The sequence below is a fragment of the Medicago sativa genome, chromosome 8 (genome assembly GCF_051527215.1).
Source record: "Medicago sativa cultivar Bolivia chromosome 8, Bolivia_mono, whole genome shotgun sequence".
Classification (NCBI taxonomy): Eukaryota; Viridiplantae; Streptophyta; class Magnoliopsida; order Fabales; family Fabaceae; genus Medicago; species Medicago sativa.
This window is the reverse complement of record NC_140756.1, coordinates 27,552,383-27,575,493: the sequence shown is the minus strand read 5'-3', so window position 1 is coordinate 27,575,493 and position 23,111 is coordinate 27,552,383. Positions and strand designations below refer to the sequence as shown.

Genomic DNA, 23,111 nt, shown 5'->3' with positions numbered 1-23,111 from the left:
GTTTTTAGGCACACATAGTTTGCTCTCAGGCACCCCAAACTGACAAAAATACCCATAATGACCGTTAACTATCGTTCATTTATATATAATAGTTAATTGCCATTTCAGGCCTACATATACAGGAACATAGGAGAAAAAACTCCTGCTTTAAACGGTAGATAACTACCGTTCAAGCATATTATGCACATTTTTTGTGAGGGCTCTCTCTCTCTCTCTCTCTCTCTCTCTCTCTCTCTTAAGCAAAAGAGTAAATACATTAAATAAAAAAGAGATATAGAGACTGGGGGAACATTAGACCTGACCCAAGTAAAACTCAAATAGGAATACAACATGATAAAACTACTAGCCTTTCTTCGTTTATTTTTTATTTTTGGTATAAGAGGTTCCAAGTTTTTTATATTATTAAGCTTAAGCAAGGTTGGAAAAGGCACTCAACCCACTTTTAAAAAGAAAGCGGGGGGGTGCTTTGTCATCCGGTTCTAACATTCAAAAAGGTTGTGAGGTTACCAAGCAAGGATAGAGCGGAGGTTATGAAAGTTTTGAATAATTCAGATGTCATGAAATCCTTAAAAAAGAAACTTCAAACATGTCAACAACTAAGGGCACGTGCTATCAAATCAGCTGAGGTGGGAACTATTGGTTCTTATAATGAAGCGACTTCTTCGGCATTGGTGAACAAGGACTGGAAGAACTGGGTGGTCCTTAATTGGAATGAACAGGTAACGTCTGATGATATTAAGGGTTTGGGTAGAGCAATTGGTGTTTCGTTTCAAGAGAATTCCCAAAATATGTTCAAAGTGTTATCTCGGCCTAATAAGGGCTCAAAGGGGTCGGTTGTGGTGTTGGAAGAGGGTGTAGTAGGGGCGGATGGGTTGGGAAGTAGTTGTCGGTGGTGTGGTGTTGGTGTGGGTGTGTGCGTGTGTGTGAGGGTGGTGAAGTTCTTGTCTTGGAATGTGCGGGGGTTAGGAGGGATGGAGAAGAGAAGGGAAGTGCGATTATTGGTAGGGGAGAAGCAACCTTTTATCATTTGTTTGCAAGAAACAAAGCTTATGGTGTGTGATGATTTTTTGTGTTCTTCGTTGTGAGGAAGCTCAAATCATGCTTTCTCTTATCGCCCTTCAGTAGGGGCTTCTGGGGGGTTGTTGACTTTGTGGGATAGTTCAAAGGTGGAAGTGTGGTCCTCAGTTAGCCAAGAACATGTCCTTATTATTCATGGTCGGATCATTTCATCTAATGAAGAGTTGTTTTTATTTAATGTGTATGCTCCATTTGATGTTCGTGGAAAGCAGGAGTTGTGGGTTTCGCTGTCTGCTAGGTTAGCGTATTTGCGTGGGAAAAAAGTTTGTGTGTGGGGGGATTTCAATGTTGTTCGAGGGGTTGATGAAAGATGGTCAACTTGATTTGATGGTGTTTCACCGAATGTTGCACCTTTTAATCTATTTATTGAAGACAGTTTTCTTATGGATTTGCCCTTGTGTGGTCGCCGGTTTACTTGGTTTAAGGGTGATGGTAGGTCTATGAGCAAGATAAATAGGTTTCTGCTATCTGAAGAGTGGTGTCTTACTTGGCCAAACTGTCTGCAGATTGCTCTCCTGCGTGGTGTTTCTGATCATTGTCCGATTCAATTGTCTGTGGATAAGGAGAATTGGGGTCCCCGTCCTTATCGTATGTTAAAGTGCTGGCAAGACATGCCAGGCTAGCATCAATTTGTTTCTGATAAATGGAGATCCCTCAATGTTGAAGGGTGGGGAGGTTTTGTTCTTAAAGAGAAATTTAAGTTGATAAAGTCGGCTCTGAAGGAATGGCATTTGTCTCACTCTTCTAACATTCTGGAAAAGCTCGATTCTCTAAAGGCCAGGCTAACTTGGTTGGATGGTAAAGGGGCGGATGGAGTGTTGTCGTCCGACGAGTTGGAGGAGCTAAACGAAACCACTCATGAGATTCATTCTTTGTCCAGAGTGAATACTAGTATTTGTTAGCAGCAGTCTCGATTGCTTTGGCTCAAAGAAGGTGGCGCTAATTCCAAGTTTTTTCACTCGGTGTTATCTAGTCATCGAAGATGGAATGCTATTGTTTCTTTTGTGGAGAACGGAATTATCGTTGATGGGGTTCAGCCTATTCGTAATGCCGTGTTTACGCATTTCAGCAATCATTTTAAGAAACAACATTCTATTCGGCCAGGTGTGGGAAATCTAAATTTCAAAACTCTTTCGCATTTGGATGGGGGAGGTTTGGTTAAGCCCTTTACAGTAGACGAAGTGAAGGCGTCAGTATGAGATTGTGATAGTTTCAAGAGTCCCGAACCGGATGGTGTGAATTTTGGTTTCATAAAAGAGTTTTGGCTTATTTTGAAGGATGATATTATGAGCTTCATTACAGAGTTCCATCGGAATGACAAATTGGCTAGAGGTATTAATATAACTTTTATAGCTCTTATTCCAAAAGTTGAGAGTCCGCAGAGGTTTTCTGATTTTCGGCCTATTTCTCTGGTGGGATGTTTGTATAAGATTTTAGCAAAGGTCTTAGCGAACTGGTTACGGTTGGTGGTTGGTAAAGTGATATCAGAGACACAAACAACGTTTGTCAAATATAGACAAATTCTGGATGGGGTTCTTATTGCGAATGAGGTGGTGGATGAAGCTCAGGAAATGAAAAAGGAACTTATGCTCTTTAAAGTAGATTTTGGAAAAGCCTACGATTTAGTTGATTGGACCTATTTGGATGAGGTGATGAGGAAGATGGCTTTTTCGGTTTTATGGCGGAAATGGATTAAGGAATGTGTTTCTACAGCAACAGCTTCTATCTTGGTAAATGGCAGCCTTACAAATGAGTTTCCTTTAGAGAGGGGTCTCCGACAAGGTGATCCTCTTTGCCCTTTTTTATTCCTTTTGGCTGCGGAAGGGCTGAATGTATGATGTCCGAGATGGTGAACGCAATCTTATTTGAGGGGTATAAGGTGGGGACGCACAATGCCATGGTGGTGTCTCACCTTCAGTTTGCCGATGATACTTTATTGTTGGGTGTTAAAAGTTGGGAAATTTCTGAGCTTTGCGTGCTGTGTTATTGTTGTTTGAGGCTATGTATGGGTTGAAGGTCAATTTTAATAAAAGTATGCTTGTTGGAGTTAATATATCTGAGTCCTGGTTGGTTGAGGCGGCAAATATTCTACACTGTAAAGTTGGAAGGGTGCCATTCTTGTACTTGGGTCTCTCTATTGGGGGTGATCCTCGTAGGTTAGCGTTTTGGGACTCTTTGATGCATACCACAAAATCTAAACTTTCGGCATGGAAAAGTCGCTTTCTTTCTTTTGGGGGCCGTCTGACTCTTCTAAAATCCGTCCCGACCTCTCTGCCTGTCTACGCTCTTTCTTTCTTCAAAGCTCTGTCAGGTATAATTTCTTAAATTGAATCTTTATTTAAAAAAAAAATTGGGGAGGGAGTGAGGTTCTCAGTAAAATTTATTGGATTGGTTGGAAATCTATTTGTCTTAGTAAGGAGGACATAGGTTTGGGGGTTAGGCTGTTGAGAGAGTTTAATCTATCTCTTTTAGGGAAGTGGTGTTAGTAGATGTTGATTGATATAGGAGGTTTTTGGTATAGGGTGTTGGCTGCTAAGTATGGTGAGGAGGCAGGAAGGTTGGAGGTTGGGGGTCGGAGTGATTCTTATTGGTGGAGGGAGGTAGCGAAGATTAGAGATGGGGTAGGTGAGGAAGGAGAGGGTTGGTTTGCTGGGTCAGTGTCGCGTAAGGTGGGTGATGGAGTGAGCACTGCTTTTTGGTTAGATAGGTGGGTTGGTGATGTTCCTCTCTACCGACGGTTCAACTTAGCTGAGAATAAGTTGGCTAGTGTTGCCTCCATGTTCTCTCTAGGTTGGGAGGAGGGGGGTGGTGCATGGCAGTGGAGGAGGAGGTTGTGGGCATGGGAGGATGAGATGTTAGCGGAGTGTATGATCTTTTTATCTAATGTCTCTTTGCAGCCTAATGTTACAAATATCTGGTAGTGGAACCCTGACTTTGCAGGGGGTTATTCAGTGCGATCAGGCTATGAGATTCTTACTACTCAGGATCACCATGTGCGGGATGACGCACAACATCTTATTTGGCATTCTCAGGTCCCAGTGAAGGTGTCTATTTTAGCTTGGCGTTTGCTTCGTGACAGGTTGCCAACTAAAATAAATCTTCATCGCCGGGGCATTATTACTGCTGCAGACACCTCATGTGTGGCGGGTTGCGGTCATGATGAATCCGCTAATCATCTGTTTCTGCACTGTGATTTTTACAGTGCGATTTGGCATCATGTGCTGTTATGGCTTGGTTTTTTAGGTGTTGATCATCAAAGTGTTGGCGCTCATTTCCTTCACTTCACACATTATCTAGGTGGGTTGAAGAATAGGCGTTCGTTTCTCCAGTTAATTTGGCTTCTTTGTATTTGGCTTATCTGGAAAGATCGTAATAATAGATTTTTTCATAATATCATCACTCCTATAGAGGAGCTAGTTGAAAAGGTTAAGTTCCATTCTTTTTGGTGGTTGCGTGCTAATAATGCCGCATTTGTGTATGGTTGTCAGCAGTGGCAGTCGAACCCGTTGCTTTGTTTGGGTATCGACTAATGCCTACTTTTGTTCTTGTTCCGTACATTGATAGATACTTTGTTTCTTGAGCACTTTCTTTGGCACGCCTTGTGCTAGAGGGGCGTTTGCGGTTTTTGTCAATATATATACCATTTTTTATTCTTCAACAAAAAAAAGCTTCTTTGAAATATAGTAAATGTATAATTTTTTCAAAAATGAATTTGCAGATATATGGGTTGAGATTCTAATGTGAATTTAATTTTTCAGAAAGATGCTTTCGAGTAAGAGATTTAAACAAAATGTGAAATGCAAACGAAATTTTTCCATTCTCATAGCATTATTTAGGATAACATTTCGATCAATAAAAATCTTAATGGAATATTCTAATTTTTAGAATTACCATGTCCATTGAGAATGTACTTGTTTTTTTATTAGTTCAAATTAATAAAAAAATATACAGTGCTGTAAATTAAAGGCTTAATACATCATTTGGTCCCTTAACTTATTTTTGGTTTTCACTTTAGTCCCCTAACTATAAAGTGTCTCAATTTGGTCTCATAAATCTTCTGCCGTTTACTGTTTTGGTCTTCTCCGTTAGTTTTTAACATCAAATGTCTAAGGTGAACTATGTTTAAAGGTGGTCCACCATAGACCTTGTAAGTTCATTTAATTTTAACCATTTGATAGTTTTTTCAAAAAGAGAAACGTTGGATCATACAGGTCTGCTATATCTTACAATGAACTATCAACACCTAATTTTTTTTTCTTATATCTTCATTCATCTCCTTCATCATCACATTCATACTCCATAGTCAATCTTCATATAACCCAGAAAAAAAAAATCAAAAGACAAAATAAAATAAAGTTCTCATCATGAAAATCAAATCATTTTCATCAACAACACATAATAACCAAAATCAAAATCAAAAGATATAACCAGGAAGAACAATCGTCATTATAACCGGCAATTCATCAAACAGATTCAATGAATCTTCTAAAGAACCACAAGAAGTATACATTTGAACTAATTTTGTGAACAAAAACGTATTTTTGTCGAGGCCATTGATTCGGATGTGGGTATGAATTTGTTTTCCTATTGAAAGCGAATATGTGCAGATGCAAGCAGCAATGAGTGAAGAGAAAGTGGTGGCGATGATGGAATACTATTTTGGTCAACGTAATCCAACATGGCGAGAGCTTCGTTTAGTTTGTTTTGACGTGCAAAGTTTTTGATGTCTTTGTAAATGGAAAGTGGGTTTTTGTTGTGAAGTGGTAAAGAACATGGGAGGGCATCTTCTTCTGAAAATGTTTTTTTAAGGTTGTTGTTTTTGTTGTTGTTCTTGTTGGGGGTTTTGAATTTGGGATTTTTTTTCTTTGATGGGTTGTTTTGAATGATCAAGAAGGTTTGAAATTGAAGAGTTTGAAGATTTTGTTGGGTTTGTGCGTTGGAGGGAAATGTTGGGAGAGAGAAGATGGGAGAAGAAGATGAAAAAACAAAAAAGATTAGATGTTATTTGTTTAAGTTTTTTTGGGTTTTATATGAACAATGTTGAAGATTATGAAGATCAAGAGGAAGAACTGGAAAGGAGAAGAACAGAAGGAAAAAAAAATCAGATATGAGTGGTTCACTGTAACATACCATGTACCTGCAATCAAACGGTTATAATCATATTAAAAATATTAGACATTAAAAAACTAACGGAGAGGACCAAAACAGTAAACGGCAGAAGACATATGGGATCAGTTTGAGACACTTTATAGTTAGAGGACCAAAGTGAAAACCAAAAATAAGTTAAGAGACCAAGTGATATATTAAACCTAAATTAAAAGTTAATTATATCCTTGAGGTTAATTTATTACTAATCATTGTTGATACACATGAGATTATAAGAGGATCCATTCCCATGTTATAATAAGCATATCCAAAATTCCAAATGTAAGCAGAAAAGTGGATAGAGTACTCATCTATCGCTGTTATAAAAACGAGTTTAGACCAGCCGGTCAAAATTTTCTAGCAGGGAACCGTGGGATAACCGACCTGAGCTACTCAATTAGATCGTCATGCTATCAAATTGGTGTGAACCAATATGACTTGATCAAACTCAAAGAAAATCATAGAATAGGTATTCTTACAGTTGAAGCAAGTAACGATATTTTTACACTTCGCAACACAGTAACCATGTCTTCCACATTTGAAGCACTTCAACCCCGTACTATTGCACTCAACGGTGTGATGACCTACACTACCACATGTAAAATATATCAAAGGAGTATGAGCGCATCCCCCACATGTTTCCTTCTCACCCGCACCTTTCTGTTGGAACTTTTGCTTCCCTTTATCAGTTGGAACCCCATAAAGCTTAACACGATCCTAATTCTTACCCTTCTTCTCACTAGCAATCTTGTAGTGAGCAGACCTTGCTCGACTATCCTCCTCATAAATCCGGCATTTGTTGACCAGTACAGAAAGTTGAGGAAACTCCTGATAGCTAATGAACTGCTTAATCTCACGACGTAGTCCATTCTCAAATTTCACACACTTAGAAACCTCAGCCCCACTGCATTGTAATGACGACGGAACCTGTACAACTCCTCAAACCTTGCTGCATAATCATCCACTGTCATATTTCTCTGCTTCAGCTCAAGGAACTCAATATCTTTCTTATTGCGAACATCAACGGGAAAGTACTTCCCCAAAAACTCATTTCTGAATACTTCCAAAGTGATCTCGTTGCCTGCAGCCTCAACATCTGGCGAACATTCTCCCACCAATATTCCTCTTCATCCAATATATGAGTCCCGAACAACACCTTATGTGCATCTGTGCATACCATCATTCTGTAAAACTTCTCAGTCCCTTGGAGCCAAATCTCAGCACTCTCAGGATCGAACCTTCCCTTGAAAATAGTCGTGTTGTTCTTATGAAATCTCCCTAGTACATCGAACTCGTTATTCCCCCATGTTGATTCGGTTGTGCTTGCAACACCTCATTCACTTGAGCCATCGTCTGTGCCATTGCCTCTAAGGCAGCATCAATTGCCTAATCATTTCTACTTCCATCCATTCTTATATGCATCACCATTAATCATATAGTTATTGGAGAGTTAGGCATCTATAGTGTTCACACACATGTCGACTAAAAGAACATAACAAAGTTATAAAACCTAGGTTGGATGAACTAACCTGCTCTGATACCAACTATGTAATACCCTAAGACCCCGACTTTTATTTATTAAAGAAAAAATATATATTTTTTTTTGAAGAGACTAAAATGAAATATATTAACACACCACAAGGACCTTCCTAGCACAAGGAGTGCAAAAGGAAGAAACACCCGAGCTCAAACAGGCAACGATGACAGGACAGATTTCAACAGAACCATTACATAGGTGATACAAATGATCAACCTTTCACCATTACATAAACCAAAAATCATAATTAAAATAGAGGAATAGTTCATCGACTTCAATTAAAATAAATTAAGGTCTCATCACCATAACAAAATAAAATAATAGTTTCAAAAAATAACTCCAAGAAGTTTAACAAAGCAACGAAAATACCCCAACCCTGGTGCTACAGAATCAGAGCAATGTGATCGTCTATATAGTTTGTCATAAATAAATAAGTTGGAAGAAAACAGCTAAACGCCACCTTCCAATTACCCTCCTGCTAGAGCTACTCAACCTGATTTTTGTACCCCCGCGAATACAGACTCCACAACACGACAACAAAACAGGGGTGAGAATATATTCAATAAAAATATATTTAGTGCATATAAACAACATTAAATATTAGTAAGATCTCAGCCATCAATATTTATATACATCGTTCACAACATTAACCACTTCAAACATCAACATTCACACATCATTCACAATACTCATTTTCAAACATCAACATTTATTTGCAAGATGCACTTCATTCTTATCACTTATATGCATGTGGTATCAATCTTACTCACCAATTTTGTAAGTCAGACTATGTTATTGAGCATAATCTCTTAACAATGATCTATATGATGTGAAGGGATTTAAGAGGGGTTTTTCAAAATTTTATAATCCTCTTAGCGGAACAAATCTCATTGAAACGGATCTTGATTAAATCATTAATCACAAATCAAATAGAAACAAAACTTTATGATTCATGTGTTTACCTCTTGAAGAGCAGAACCTTTGAAGAAGAAATATTTATGATCACGAGCAAAGCAACGTAGCGATGCCTCTATTCAGTCCACACGAACAGAACTTCTCTGATGACCGGTGCTAGCCAATTTCAACGGAGATTCAAAGAGATTAGGTTTAGAGAGTGGCGGCTAGGTTTCTAACTTTTAGAATTAGGTTAAGTGTTTCAACCAAAAAATTAGTAATGCTTCAACACAAGAGTTCTATTTATAGAACCACTTGTGTGGTCATCAAGCCAATCACTTAAATACATCGTACCTTACGGTGGATCGCGTTTCTCTATTTTTCGTAAATTAAATAATAAAGTCATATTTAATTATTTAATTACTAATAAGTCTTACTTATTTATTTCTCTCATTTATCTGTCATTTGTGTGTGACCCTATAGGTTCTCATAACGTTGGCAATAATATTAAATCACATATTTAATATTATAAACAGTGAGCGGTATCTAGCAACACATCATTGCTACCCAAGTGACGAGAATGTCATGTGATCTGACGAAACCTTTCTGTGATAATGATTATGTGTATAATTACCATTTTGCTCTCATGTCTATATTGAACACGAGGCATAGACCGTGTCATCCTTGTCTAGTTCAATATTGGGCCCGTAGACATTTCTTCTGTTATGTAGGAGGGGCAAATTCCATCTAGGTCACTCATGTCCCTCAGCATGATTCATGGAGTACCCATCAACCAACTTTATAGTCATCCTGTTACGGACAACGTTTGAATGGTGACAAAGTACTCGACTCCAACATCTAGGGTACATAGTGGTTTCAGGTCGAAGGGTGGAATACACCACTATCACTATGAGAATATCTTATGACACTTTTCATAACTTTTACTATGTAGTATTCTCATGGCGGGTCAATCCAATATAAATATTACTCCTAATATTTATATCTATGTGAAAACTTGATAACTCTTTATCCATGATCTGTGAGATGTGATCATCAGTCTACCCACATAATAGTCTCTATGCTTTAATTATATCCCACTTCTCAATAAAGCTTGACTACGGATACTTTAAGAATAGTTTCCTTATGTTTAACGGGGTCTCACAATTAAGTTATACTTAATGTTCCATTAAACAGACTAACTATTCTAGGGACTTTATTACTTTGAAACAAAACAAAATCAATAAAGAAATGCCTTATTATTATATATTCACAATATATACTTATATCAATATCATGATACAAAGCCAAATCCAATCAACATAGATTGGCTATTAGGTCTTACTCCAACAATCTCCCACTAGCACTAAAAGCCAGTCAAATATTAACTCAATATCTATTGGTCAAGTGTTAGCATCAAGCACACTATGGGCAAGATACTCTACTAGCAGATAAGGAACTCTTTCCTATGCTGGTAGGTTATACTTCTTTCAATTTCCACTTTCGATCTTCTATCGAAAAGAAATTGAAGTGTCAAAGTATACATTTGGATCATTGGTGAGATCAAGTTTTCATTGCTCGCAAAATTTAAACCAATTTTACCTCAGACGAGATCAATGGAATCCACAATGCAAGAAACACATGTTTTCACTCAGTTATGAGTTAAACAATCCAAATCATATATATTTGACATCTGTAATAGAAACAACAACTATCTGAAGCTTGTACTTTTACAAATTTCATAGGTTATATCCTAGCATAACATTTATTCCAAATTACGATCTGGATATACTGTACACCGATATGAAAGTCAACATCATTGTAACTCATTTACAATGTTTCTTTCATCTTTGTTCAAGAAACAATCCATAGTCCTATAAGACATCCAAGGATATTCTTGAAGGTATTCTAGTGTCGAACACTATAATCAATTTTGGTACATATTGAAAATAATTTTCTAACCATGTCTTACATGTGTAGATAAATTATTTTGGTGACTAGTATGTCATCCACACAGTCCACCAAACTAATTTCAATGCTCCCACTAATCTCCTTATGTGCACAATATTTCTTTATTAATAAAAGTTTTCATAAAACTTCATTTAATAAAAAAATTCAACTTCGAGAAGTTTTCTAATTCGTAAATGAATTTTATAATACATCTTCCTTTCTAATATCCTTTGGATTAACGAAATCCTACATATATCAAATACATATATAAGGTTATTCCAATTAAGGAATACAACCTCGTTATCCATCTTCTAGAACATGTCTTATACAACAATGAGAATTGCGATCGTTAGATTTAAGCATTACGATGATGGAATGGTTTCGTCATAATATGCATCATGAATTGCATGAAACCTTCTACAATAAATCACATCTTAAAGATATTCATAATACCATCCATGTCAGTTTTCTATAAGAAAACTCACATTCATCTTATGAGTCATACTCATTTGGATGATATAACCAATATCCATATATGGTTTGTGTACATGGATTCTTTAGAAGATCCCATGACATCTATCCACTTCTAAAAAATCAGGCCATTTGCGACCTTCTAGTAAGTCAGGTGCTCATCTTTCATGAGCATCATATCACCATGTTGAGTCATGACAAAATCATGTTTCTCATCCTAGTGTTATGACATATCAGACTCATCTAGATCATGTGCTACTCGAACTACCGATTTACCAACAACCCTTTGTTGAATCAGTTCATGTTCCATTCTTAGATAAACATGTATTTTGTGGTACTTGACTTAATTCAAGTTCTACATCACTCCCACTAGCTCTTGCAAAGCTATACTCCTTGAAAAGGAATACTCCTAGCGACAAACAACTTTTGTCAAGGAAGAAGATGTAGAAATAGTATCCTCTAATTTCCTAAGGGAACCTCCACAAGTATGCATTCATTTAATTTGAAGTTTAGTTTATCTAGTAAACCATATAACCTCAAATTGTCATAAAGTCAAAAATAGGTACTCTTATCTCCATATCTAATACGGTGCCTTTATGATTACTCAATTAGAACTTGTTGTGGGTGAAGAATAACCGTAATTTAATTAATTTCAAGAGTCTTTGATTTATAATCAAACTATTTTAGATCGAGTTATGTCAAACATGAAACATTATAAATAATCATTATACTCATTAATCAAGCATTTACCATCACGACTTACTCGTATAGTTTTTCAAACTTATTCCTTTTACTTCATTGTTAAAATCTTTGAACAATTTCAAAGTTTTCTTGTATCGTGTCAAATACACTTTGCTTATCTACTAAATGATTTAGTAATGTTAGATGAAGTAATAGAAACAATATCTAGCAAATATGTTTAGTTCTCCATATACATCTCATATGTATAAAAACTCAAATAAATTATGTGCCCTTTCACCTTTGTTGGTGACTGGTATACTAATCTATTTTGAAAGGTGGGACTCACATCCTTCAAATGATATAAAATCAAATGAGTCCAATAGTCCATATCCACGGATTTTGGAAATGTGAATCACACCTGTTTGTACTAAACAATAATGCCAATGATATACAAAAGGTTCAAATCTCATTTGATTCTTTTTCATATGTTATAGATCAGATTATCAAGATCATGGAACTCAATTCCATTACTTGATTAGCACACTTGTATAGAAAACATTATTTGGATAATAGGACAACATTTGTCTTTTTATTCAACTACACAATCATTCTCTTGTCAATGCAAGATTTATGATTTGATGCTTCTATTTTATATGGAATTTAATAACAATTATTTGGTTCCATATCAAGTTAAATTTAAGTACAAGCATTAGTTCCTATGTCAATGAAACAATTTGTTTCATTCTAGACGTAAGTGGACTTCACTTATAGTTAATGTCCCGCTTCTTTAAAACTCTCTATATATATTTCAACAAATATGAGATTAATCATCAAGTATCATATACTTATGATGCAGAAGTAGAAATTTAACTTTCTATAACTATATGAGCAAATAAGAAGTCTTACTTCTATTTTAACTTTTAACAACTTTTCTCATTCTTAAGAACAATTCTTAATTTTGTACCAATTTAGAAACTCCTTTCTGAAGATTTTATTCTTCATAAGAACATTTAACAGTATAATAAAAAAATGTATATGCCGAAGAAATTCTAAATATAGAAAATAAATAAAATAAATGTATCATGATTGAAAAACATATTTAATTAGGTCTTTAATTAAATATGCTCCCACTATTTTACTCAAAACATATGACCTTCAACATTTGAATCGGAAAATCTCATTGGAAGATTTTCTAGTGGGTTGAAATCCATATTTCACCTTGCTTTAAGTCAATGGGGGCTGTACTCAAAACTCAGTTATTTAGGTAGGAACTCCTTCCAATTGTATCTCATACAACTTTCAAATCATTTGAGTGAATAACTCCTTACTCTATTCTATCATATAGATGTTCCCAAACATTGCTTCTAAATTTATTTTAATCTTATTAAAATTAATTTAGTTAAGTTAAACCCAAAAGAATAACACTTGGGTAAATTGGATTACCGCACCGCAACTTACTAATATAGAATATGCGCTTCACGGAGGCAAAACCCACATATTCGATATTAGTCTTGAAGGGTGTTAAACTTTTGGAAAGCATTAAACTTAATATTTCATTTGAAGCAAATATATATATATATATATATATATATATATATATTTTAATCTTATTAAAATAATCTAGTTAAGTTAGATCCAAAAATAACAATCGGTAATTAGAATTACCGTACCACAACTTACTAGTATAGAAAGTGCACCTCGCGGAGACGAAACCTGCACATTTCGATATTAGTCTTGAAGTGTGTTATACTTTGGAAAACAATTTACTTCATATTCTATTTGAAGGGTTTTTATTTAGTTTAATCTTATTGACATGTATATCTCATACACGAGTCTTTAAAGATGCATGACATTCCTGCTCATAGAAAGCAAGTATATAAAACATACATGCTAACATACATCTAAAACATGTTAAGCATACATCACATACATGAGCTAAATAAGCATACATTTCATGCATCACATACATAAAATAAATTAGGTAGTATGGTTATGACCTCCTAATCCGTAAGAATTAAATAAACTACTTTATTACAATTCTTTGACCCACGAGCAAACTTTACAAGCTCTCCAATTGGAATCATCATTTGGCGTCATCTTCTCTTCAACTTGAGCAATTACATTATTTAACACTTAAATAAAATAATTAAAATAAACCACGACATGCAGGTCGTATTTAAATAAAATAAATCACGACACGCTGGCCATATTTAAATGAAATAAATCACGACACGCAGGTCGTATTTAACTAAACGCCAAAATTCTAAGGTCATAATCATGTACCATGCATTTTAATTAATTAAGAAAAATAATAATAAACTATTTTGTTATTATTTATCATCTATTAATTAAATAATTAAAGTGAAAGATATATAACGTTGTACGGAAATCGCAAAGCCTAAAGTCATTCAAAATATTTTGCTTTATTTATCTTATAACAATTTTGTAGCAAAATTTAGTTACTATGACTAACAAGGCAAGACCATTAAGCGGCACAATTCAACCGAACTGATTTTGCTCTTATTATGTAAAGCCAATCTCTGAAAATATCATATATTAAAATTTGGCAATATATTTCCCTCACATATATACTTTACTACGAGACCTTAGTGTTCACATTTGAGACCCAATTATAACAAAAAACATAGTTCTTCAATGCTGACAAGGGGGAACAACCGTGCACCCCTAGAGCACGACCGTGCTCGTGCCCAGGATGGAAAAGGGAATTTAGGCAGAGAAGGCAACATTCATGCTGCCCATGTGCACGACCGTGCGCCCCCTATCAGGTTTTACATAAATCACAGTTTTTCTACGATTTCAGTCGTAGGAGCCTTTTCGAGCTCCATTTTCGACCCCAAACTCACCCAATTTGTCCCTAAACATCACCCTAAGGTTACCCTAGCATTTAAACATTTTTTTTACACAATCCACCTATTTACAAAAAATTCTAATATGTTTAATTTTCTAATCAAAACAACTAATTAACTTCAATCTTCCTCTTACAACCTATACTCACCAACACCTCTCCTCAACACCATTCATCACCAATTCTCTATACATATTTTCTATGATAACATCATAACACCATAAGGTTCATATCAACTCTAAATTTTAGAATCAATAGGCACAACAAGACGAGGGTTCGAGAACCCTCTTCTCCCCTTTTTAATATTAAAACTCAAAGATGAAGAATTTCCCACCCTTACCTCGAATTCTTCAAAGATTGCAGTTTTGGCTTGATTCCTTGGCTAATGCTCTTCTCTCTTTCTCCTAAGTTTTCCCTTTCTTTTTTTTTTTTTTTTTTTTTTTTTTTTTTTTTTGTGTTCTGACTTCCTATTCTTCTTTTATAAGAAATTAGGTTACCTATTATTATTATTATTATTATTATTATTATTATTATTATTATTATTATTATTATTATTATTATTATTATTATTATTATTTTCCTCCCCTTCACTTATCACAATTTACTCCTTTCTCCACCACTTATTTTATTATTTATGTTTCTCACCTCCCACCTCTAATATTTATTATATTACTCCTCTTCCTATTATTATAATGCCTTAAAATCACTGAAATTCTACATTTTCTCAATAATGGCCTTTTACTTCAAGTAAGGTGCCTCATCGCCATAAGAAATAATAGGAAGCGTAATTTAATTTTATTAAATTAAATAAATGGAAAAATTGGGGTGTTACAGTTTGTAAACAATGTCCAAGGCCTTGTCGCAACATGATGTTGTAAATGCTGAGGGCCAAATGGTCAAACTAAAACATCATTTATTAATTTTTATCGTAACAAAGTATGATGTGTGACACATTAAATGAATATATGGTCAGCCCAAGTTGATCTCACACAAATATTACCACGTTAGAGACTAATTTATCTATGAAAATAATATATGTAAAAGATTAAATTGTCATTGTTGAGAAATATGCCTCTAAGGTAACCTGAATTTTTTAAACAAGTTAATTCATTAGGAACCGACACTGATGTGAGATCAATGTGAATTTCAACATGTCTTGTTGATGTGTAATATAATTGCCGCTAATGACAAAATTTAATTAAGAATTTATTTTAAACGACATTTTCAATTTTAATGATGTATTTGTCAATTCACAAAACCGGGACTATTTTGAGCGACACTTACAATTTCGAATATCAGTCGACTTAATTACTTAATATTTAAATCAAGTTATTGTTAAATGTTGGTTGTTAACATTGTTGTTGTTGGGTGGACATGTTTTCCTTACCATTGACATGACTAGGAAGGCGAAATAATATCAAAGAAACAAGATAAAGTATATGAGAGATTATTTTGGTGAGTGAACTCTTAGGTTTTCTGGTTGTTTTCTGTTTTGTTTCATTTTTGGGGTTGCTGGCCTTCTCTAGTTTTCATATCGGAAAGAACCAGCTTTTATACAGACCTTTATTGGTGCCTTCATATATATATATATATATATATATATATATATATATATATATATATATATATATATATATATATATATATATATGAGTCAAGATCCGTTGACACTAGGTGTCATCGAATTCATTGACACCAAATCACAACCGTCTATTTTTTTAATCCAATGGCTAACATTTATCCACTTAAAATCTCACGTGAGTGGTTTTTTTTTTTTTTTCTTTCTATTGCCCAATATATTTTTCTTCTTTCTTTCGCCAAATCCCTAGGTTGTTCATATGTGTTTGTTTCTCACCCATCATTGAAAACCTTGTACCGATTGATCTGGGGCTACATTTTTCTCCCAATTCTCAGCTACATCCACTCATCAATATTCTTTCTACGCTAATTATTCAAATAACATGAGTTTCCTCTTAGATTAATTCCTCATATTTATTGATTAAATTTATGAAATCAATAACAATTGGATGAAGGTAGGAAATCGATGGGTATTATTCTCGGATTTGCATCCTTTTGTGCAATTTTAGGTGAGAAAAAGAAATTGCATAATATAAAATAAAAAATTGTGGGCTTGTTAAAATGAAAAACTATGTAAATTAAATCGAATTGTCTCCAGTTTTTGGTGTACAGAAATCAAGAGTTGTTGCCTTTGCTTGGGTATGGATAAGGAAAAAGCCGCGTAGTTCATAACTGTGAGAAGACATATTTCCATCATTGTACACATATACTTTGTTCAGCAAGATTGAAAAGGAACAAAGATAAAACACTGCACACGTTACTGCGAGAAAGCCCATGTGAGTTGATTTAGTAAACAATTATTTGCCTTTATGATTTTAAAAAATAGACGGCTGAGATTTGGTGTCAACGGATCCTGACTATTTATATATATGATGCTATTCAAAATAAATATGAGAAACTATTATGTAACTTAAAAACTTTGCATTAGTGGCTAGTGTTTAACCTTTTGAGTTGTTAATTACAAGCATCATATGTGAAAATTGTAAAATTATTTTATATATCAACCCGCAATAGATTTATGTGTTCTTGTTTGTCAATAATTATGAATATATATATATATATATATATATATATATATATATATATATATATATATATATATATATATATATGGGAACCCCTAATATGGACCCTAAAAATAAAGGTCCACCAATGGACCCCTTCAAATGACCTCCTATAACCAGTTACCAAATTTAGTTTTTAATTTTTACTTTTTTTATCAAGTGGCCTCCACTGTTGGTTCTTCAACTATGCACCTCTCATTGCAGCCTCACCCAAAATCGCCATGGTCACAATGATACGCACACCTTGAGAAGCTTGTGGATCCAACAGGAGAGAATATTTCCAATGCAAGGGCTGCAATTCGATTCGATATGCGAGGTTGTGTTTGAGTGTGTATTTAATTTCAAGTTTATCAGGGTGGTTCTAATGGAAATTAGTAACTTAACCACCGAACTCATTTTTCTCAACTGTCGTTAAAATTAAAATAACAAAATACTGTTTTGTTGAGTAAATTTTTTTTTTGTTTGTCATGAAGCCAAGAGATGGTGGAAAAAAAAAATAATAGGCCTGGCATATACGATGTAAATGTTGCAAAAATCTCAACATCCATGGCAAATTTATGTACAAAATGATGAGCCCAGTAGATCTGTATAAAGAGACTTCGATGGTTATTTCCACTACTTGATTCAACCAAAACTCACAAACTTAGGGGAGGTTTAACAACAGTCACAGAAGCTTGAACATGAAAACCGCAAATCCAGGATATAGAATGAACATATGATAAGATTGGTACCATTTAGTATTCACACAGAAAACTATTAACCAAGTTTGAGGGCAACCGGTAATGGGAGGTCATTTACATAGGTCCACCAATGGACCCTTGTTTTTGAGGTGCATACTAGGGGCTCCCTATATGGGAACCCCTAATATATATATGTGTGTGTGTGTGTGTGTCAAAAAAATGAATATATATATATATATATATATATATATATATATATATATATATATATATATATATATATATATATATATATATATATATATTCTTCTGAAAAAATTATGAATATATTTTCTTTAATTCAAAAATTGATTGTTTGATGGAATGAGTGAGACGACTCTACTAAGACTGTTGGATCATGAGAAAAATTTAAACATTGAGAAAACATCCTATTAGACTAAAAGCCACATAAATGATTTAAATATCAAATGTTCATACAAAATCTTAAGGCACTATGTATACATGGCTCTCTACGTTCATATGTTTTCCCCGCAAACATTAGTTTTCTCATCCACAGAAAATTGCATTATCGCTGGCTCACATGCATCAATGAAATATGTTGTCGCACCACTGTTGTCAAAAAGACTTTTGATACAATGAATCGGTCACTTTTTTTGTGTCAAATCATTCATTATTTCATTTTGGCAATATCCTAATCAATGGAGATCATCATAACAGACTAGGGGCAACCACAAGAGTGATTTGGACAATATATATTCACTCAAAACTTTAAAATCTCTGTAAATAAATTTTTGTTGAACATCTTTTTTTCATACAATGTGAGACTCTTACTCACACTTAAAAATAAGCAAAAACATATTATCATACAAAATTATACTTACAATTTCTAATAGACATTGAAATATTTGATAAACAATTCAAAAAATACAAAAATTCTAAATGTTAAACATATGTAAGATTTTTTTTAAGTGCAAAGTTTTTAGTTGGATTTTTTTGTTGTAAAACATTGAAAAACTTATAGATATTGTTTCCAAATTAGATTGAACTTGTATGTAGAAGATACATAAGGGGGTTATGAAATTTCCTAGATTGATGTACTCCCTCCGGTCCTAAATATAAGTAAATTTGACTTTTTAGATTCATTCAATTAATGATGTATGTGGTCCATAATATGAACCACATACATTATTCATTGAATGAACCTAAAAAGTTAAATTTGCTTATATTTAGGACCGGAGGGAGTATTATTTACGTGAATGTGCTTGCACTATAAAGTTACAATTAAATGGATCGAGCATGTTCAAATTATTGTAACATTAAAGCTATTAAATCATGTATCAATATTAAATATCATTCCTACTGTCAAATGACAAGTTTGTAGCAATTACCCAATTAATGATGATGTTGTTCTTTTGCTGACTCAAAATTTAGTCATAAATTCAGTCATATTATGAGCGAAAAAGACCTAAGCTGTAGGGTAACTTAGGACGCCTACTAGTGACTAAAGACTAATATGAAGTATTAGCAACGAAAACAAAGATGAATCTATTGTCCAATCTTTAAATTTTTTTTTGAGCAACATGTCTTTTCTTTTCTTCTAAAATTCTTTATTTTTTTTAAAACATGTAAAAAATATAGAACCTACGTGACCAAATGACATCTCTAAAAAAAAAGTGACCAAATGACTCATTAATTGAGTACAAACATAATAAGATCGAACATTTAATTCTCACTACATACCAAATCAGAACTTTAATCAACAAATAAGATCAATAATTCTCAAACGAAGATACAAGAATAACAATAACACAAAAACTTTTGTAGCGGCCACCATAAAGTTTTTGTAAGTACTTTTGAAATTATAGCACATGAACTTGCAAACTAATCCATTCTTATTTTATCACAAAAGCAAAGCAAAATCATTCGTTGAATTATTTATTATTGATACCTCCAGTTTCCTCTGCAGTCAAACCCGAAGGAGAACATATTTCTACAATATAATCATCAGCTATCATTTGATTTTCTCGACATTTAAGAGAGCAAAATGCAGAAAAGTCGCTGCAATATTAAAATTAGAGCAATGCTATATCTCTAGAAAAATAACATCAAGAATTCTTCAAGAATAAAGAATAGCCAATCACAATGCACTATTTGCCACAATTCAAGGAGGTGTGGCTGAAAAATAGGAAGTTGACAAATAAATCATCCAATTAAAATTTGCCAACTATTTCTTGAAAAATTCTTGAAGCTATTTTTCTTGAGAAGTAGCATTTTCCTTAAAATTAATGAGTCAGTTGGCATACATGCATATAAGAAGTTTATAAACACCACTCATCAATATGATTGTGCGTGTGTTTGTATATAATCAAGTTGAAGACAACTATATATATATATACACACACACACACAATTGATATAAAAAACAGTTAATCTTGTAATCTAGTGATTGTTGTGGCCCTAAAATATTATCATGGAATGATATACAAATGTTATATGGCAATAAAAAGTTTGATAAATTTTTAATTAATAGATAACTATATATAAGGTTGAAATATTTTAAACTTAATATATATGTTATTTCATGAAAAATAGATAGTTTTCAAGTAGGAAATTTTTGCGATGAAGATACACGAGTGACTCACAATATTGCTTATAAATGATACTAGATTAAGTATTAATATATGGTTCACTCGTGTATGACCATAAAATACGTGATTGGAAGCATTAATTAAAAAATATGATTTTATATTATAAAAAAATAACTCAGAAAAATTAATTCCAAAACAATTCAGATCTAAAATGGCTTAACACATGCAACTCTTATCTAGAGTCCATTCAAGAAGTGCTAGGACAAGCTTTTGAGATAGATAGACAATGAAGTTTGTCTCTTAAATCTTTTGCTCTAAAGTGATTGATTACATAACAGAAAATATGAGAGATGTGGTTTTAGAATATGTATGATTAATTGTATAAATATTATTGTTATTATGTACATATAAATCGAATTTCCTCGCATTAGTTTTTGTTGGAGGGTTCGTTGGCGTTACATCATATGATTAGGTGGGCGAGGACATGTTAGACGCACAAAAAATGATAAGACTCTTAAATTTTCTAAAAAAAATAATTATATAAAAATTTATAAAATGTTTTACATATCACCCTCCAAAAATTTTCAATTTACTAGTCATTGATTATCTCAGATGATTTATCTTGATAATGGATACTTGGATTTGAATCACTGAAGTGAAAGAAAAAAAATGACGTAGTTAGTGTAAGTAATAGCTTTCTAGTATGGTAAAGATCACAATATATACAAAATTTGAATTAAAAAAAGATCATATTTAGAACGTATTAGGATCTTATTCCAACACCTGTAATTTATTGAACGTATGATTTGATTATTTCACAAAATTTGAATTTATAGAAATCCACAGTTTTTTGTATGGTAGAGATTAATTGATGTTTTACATGAAGGTAATTTTGGTGATGAGAATTTAACTTAGGATGGTTTTCATAACTAAAATATGTGATGATGATTTACAGAAATTCCCAAGTAGAACTTTCAGCCAATTTTTTGTGTGTGAAGATTTGATAATAATTATAATACTGGAATAGGTATTGTTGGAGAAGGATCTAATGATAATTACTAGTTTTTTTTTTTTTTGGTTACAAAGATAAATACTGGTTGTTTCTTTGGTGATTCAAAATACACAAAAAAAAAATAAAAAATACAAATCTAATGCTTTGTTGGAGAATTTGAAAATTTTGCTCTAATTAATATTCATCATTTATGCCTTTGATATTGGTGTTCACTTTTCACTTCACCTTCTAGATATATGCATGACTAATGATGTAAATCTATGAAATGTGGGAAGAATAAAGAGAAGAGAAACAATACATACCCATACATAAACCTATCCATTTCGATCTTCTTCTTGCACCAGCGGCAAGCTTGTAGGAATCCCCCTAGCAATGTTGATGATGACCTTTTGGTTGGAGAATCTAAGGCGGGCAAACCCAGTGAGAATAATCGTTGACCTAGTGGCGCCTTAACAAAGTTTGAGGTTGGTTTTTCAACGATTCTTTGATCATTAGTATTCACATCAGTAGCATTTTCATCTGAAGATAGACCATCGAGGCAAATGATTGATTGTGACTTATATAAACGACGACGTTTGAGACCAGTCTCCATTAGAGTTAAATGTTGAAGGTAGATCGTGAGGAGTTCTCAATGAATGAGAAGTTAGGTGTTTGTGATGATAAATCTATATGTTTTCAACTAGTATTTATAAACTCAAATGATTCCATTTAATTTTAGATTTTCAATAAATATTATCATTAATGACTGTTTGACCTACATGGTACATATGATCTTTTTTTTTTTTTTTTTGTGAACCAGGTATCTTCCACGCGCGTAAATGTGGAGACTAATCACTCGAGTCTTGTGGAACCCAAATGGGCAGTAAACTCTCCGTAAGAGTTTTAACAATGTTGCTTGCCCAATGATGGATTCAAACCCAGGACCTTGGTTAAGTAAGAAGAGACCCGTTTCATCTCATCTAAACGCTCTTGGGGTACACTAGATATTTAATATTGTAAAACTTTTAAAATTTATTTTTCATTTCAATATTAATATGCATTTAGTTTTTACGAAGTAAAATTAAATATTATTATATTTAATTATATTTAATAGTAATAATTAACTTCCTTTTAATTTTTCAAAAAAAATTCCTTTTATAAATTATAATTAGTTTAAGTTCTTAAATATGTGTGTATTAAATTTTAAAAGAATTATAAGAATGTGCATGAACCAAATTAAACAAAAAAACATAAATATAATAATATTATAAAACCTCTATTTTTTTTGTTACCCCATCTTCTTTTGAGGAAAATATTAATAATATTATTTTCTTTAATGAGTCCATATTAAATTTTAAAAGAATAATAAGTTTGTGCGTGAACCAAATTAAAAAAAGAATATCATACTATTATACTATATTCATTCACAAAAAACATAATAATAATAATAGAATTAATAATAATAATAATAATAATATGGCATATGAGAAGGTGTATTTGCTTAAATGAGAACATATTAAATTTTAAAAGAATAATAAGCTTGTGCATGAACCAAATGTAGGATTATTAATATAGATTCAAAATTTTAATAG

The 23,111-nt window shown here is 33.2% G+C and overlaps 1 protein-coding gene across 1 annotated transcript; it reads left to right on the top strand.

The window, feature by feature from the left end:
- Nucleotides 1-557: 557 nt before the first annotated feature.
- LOC146898049 (uncharacterized) lies at nt 558-4,607 on the top strand. The gene is made up of 9 exons (XM_085736503.1): nt 558-909; nt 1,087-1,315; nt 1,454-1,665; nt 1,744-1,951; nt 2,051-2,270; nt 2,355-2,909; nt 3,094-3,233; nt 3,599-3,942; nt 4,018-4,607. Exons 1-9 carry the CDS (start codon nt 558-560, stop codon nt 4,605-4,607), a joined length of 2,850 nt encoding a protein of 949 aa, XP_085592629.1.
- The last annotated feature ends 18,504 nt before the right edge of the window (nt 4,608-23,111 follow it).

Bases quoted from the DNA above. Each gene is read 5' to 3' on its own strand.
- LOC146898049 (XM_085736503.1), top strand. From the start codon at position 558: ATGAAATCCTTAAAAAAGAAACTTCAAACATGTCAACAACTAAGGGCA. The intron at 910-1,086 runs GTGTGTGCGTGT...CTTCGTTGTGAG, and splicing joins GTGGTGTGGTGTTGGTGTGG to GAAGCTCAAATCATGCTTTC. The intron at 1,666-1,743 runs GTATGTTAAAGT...TCAATGTTGAAG, and splicing joins TTGGGGTCCCCGTCCTTATC to GGTGGGGAGGTTTTGTTCTT.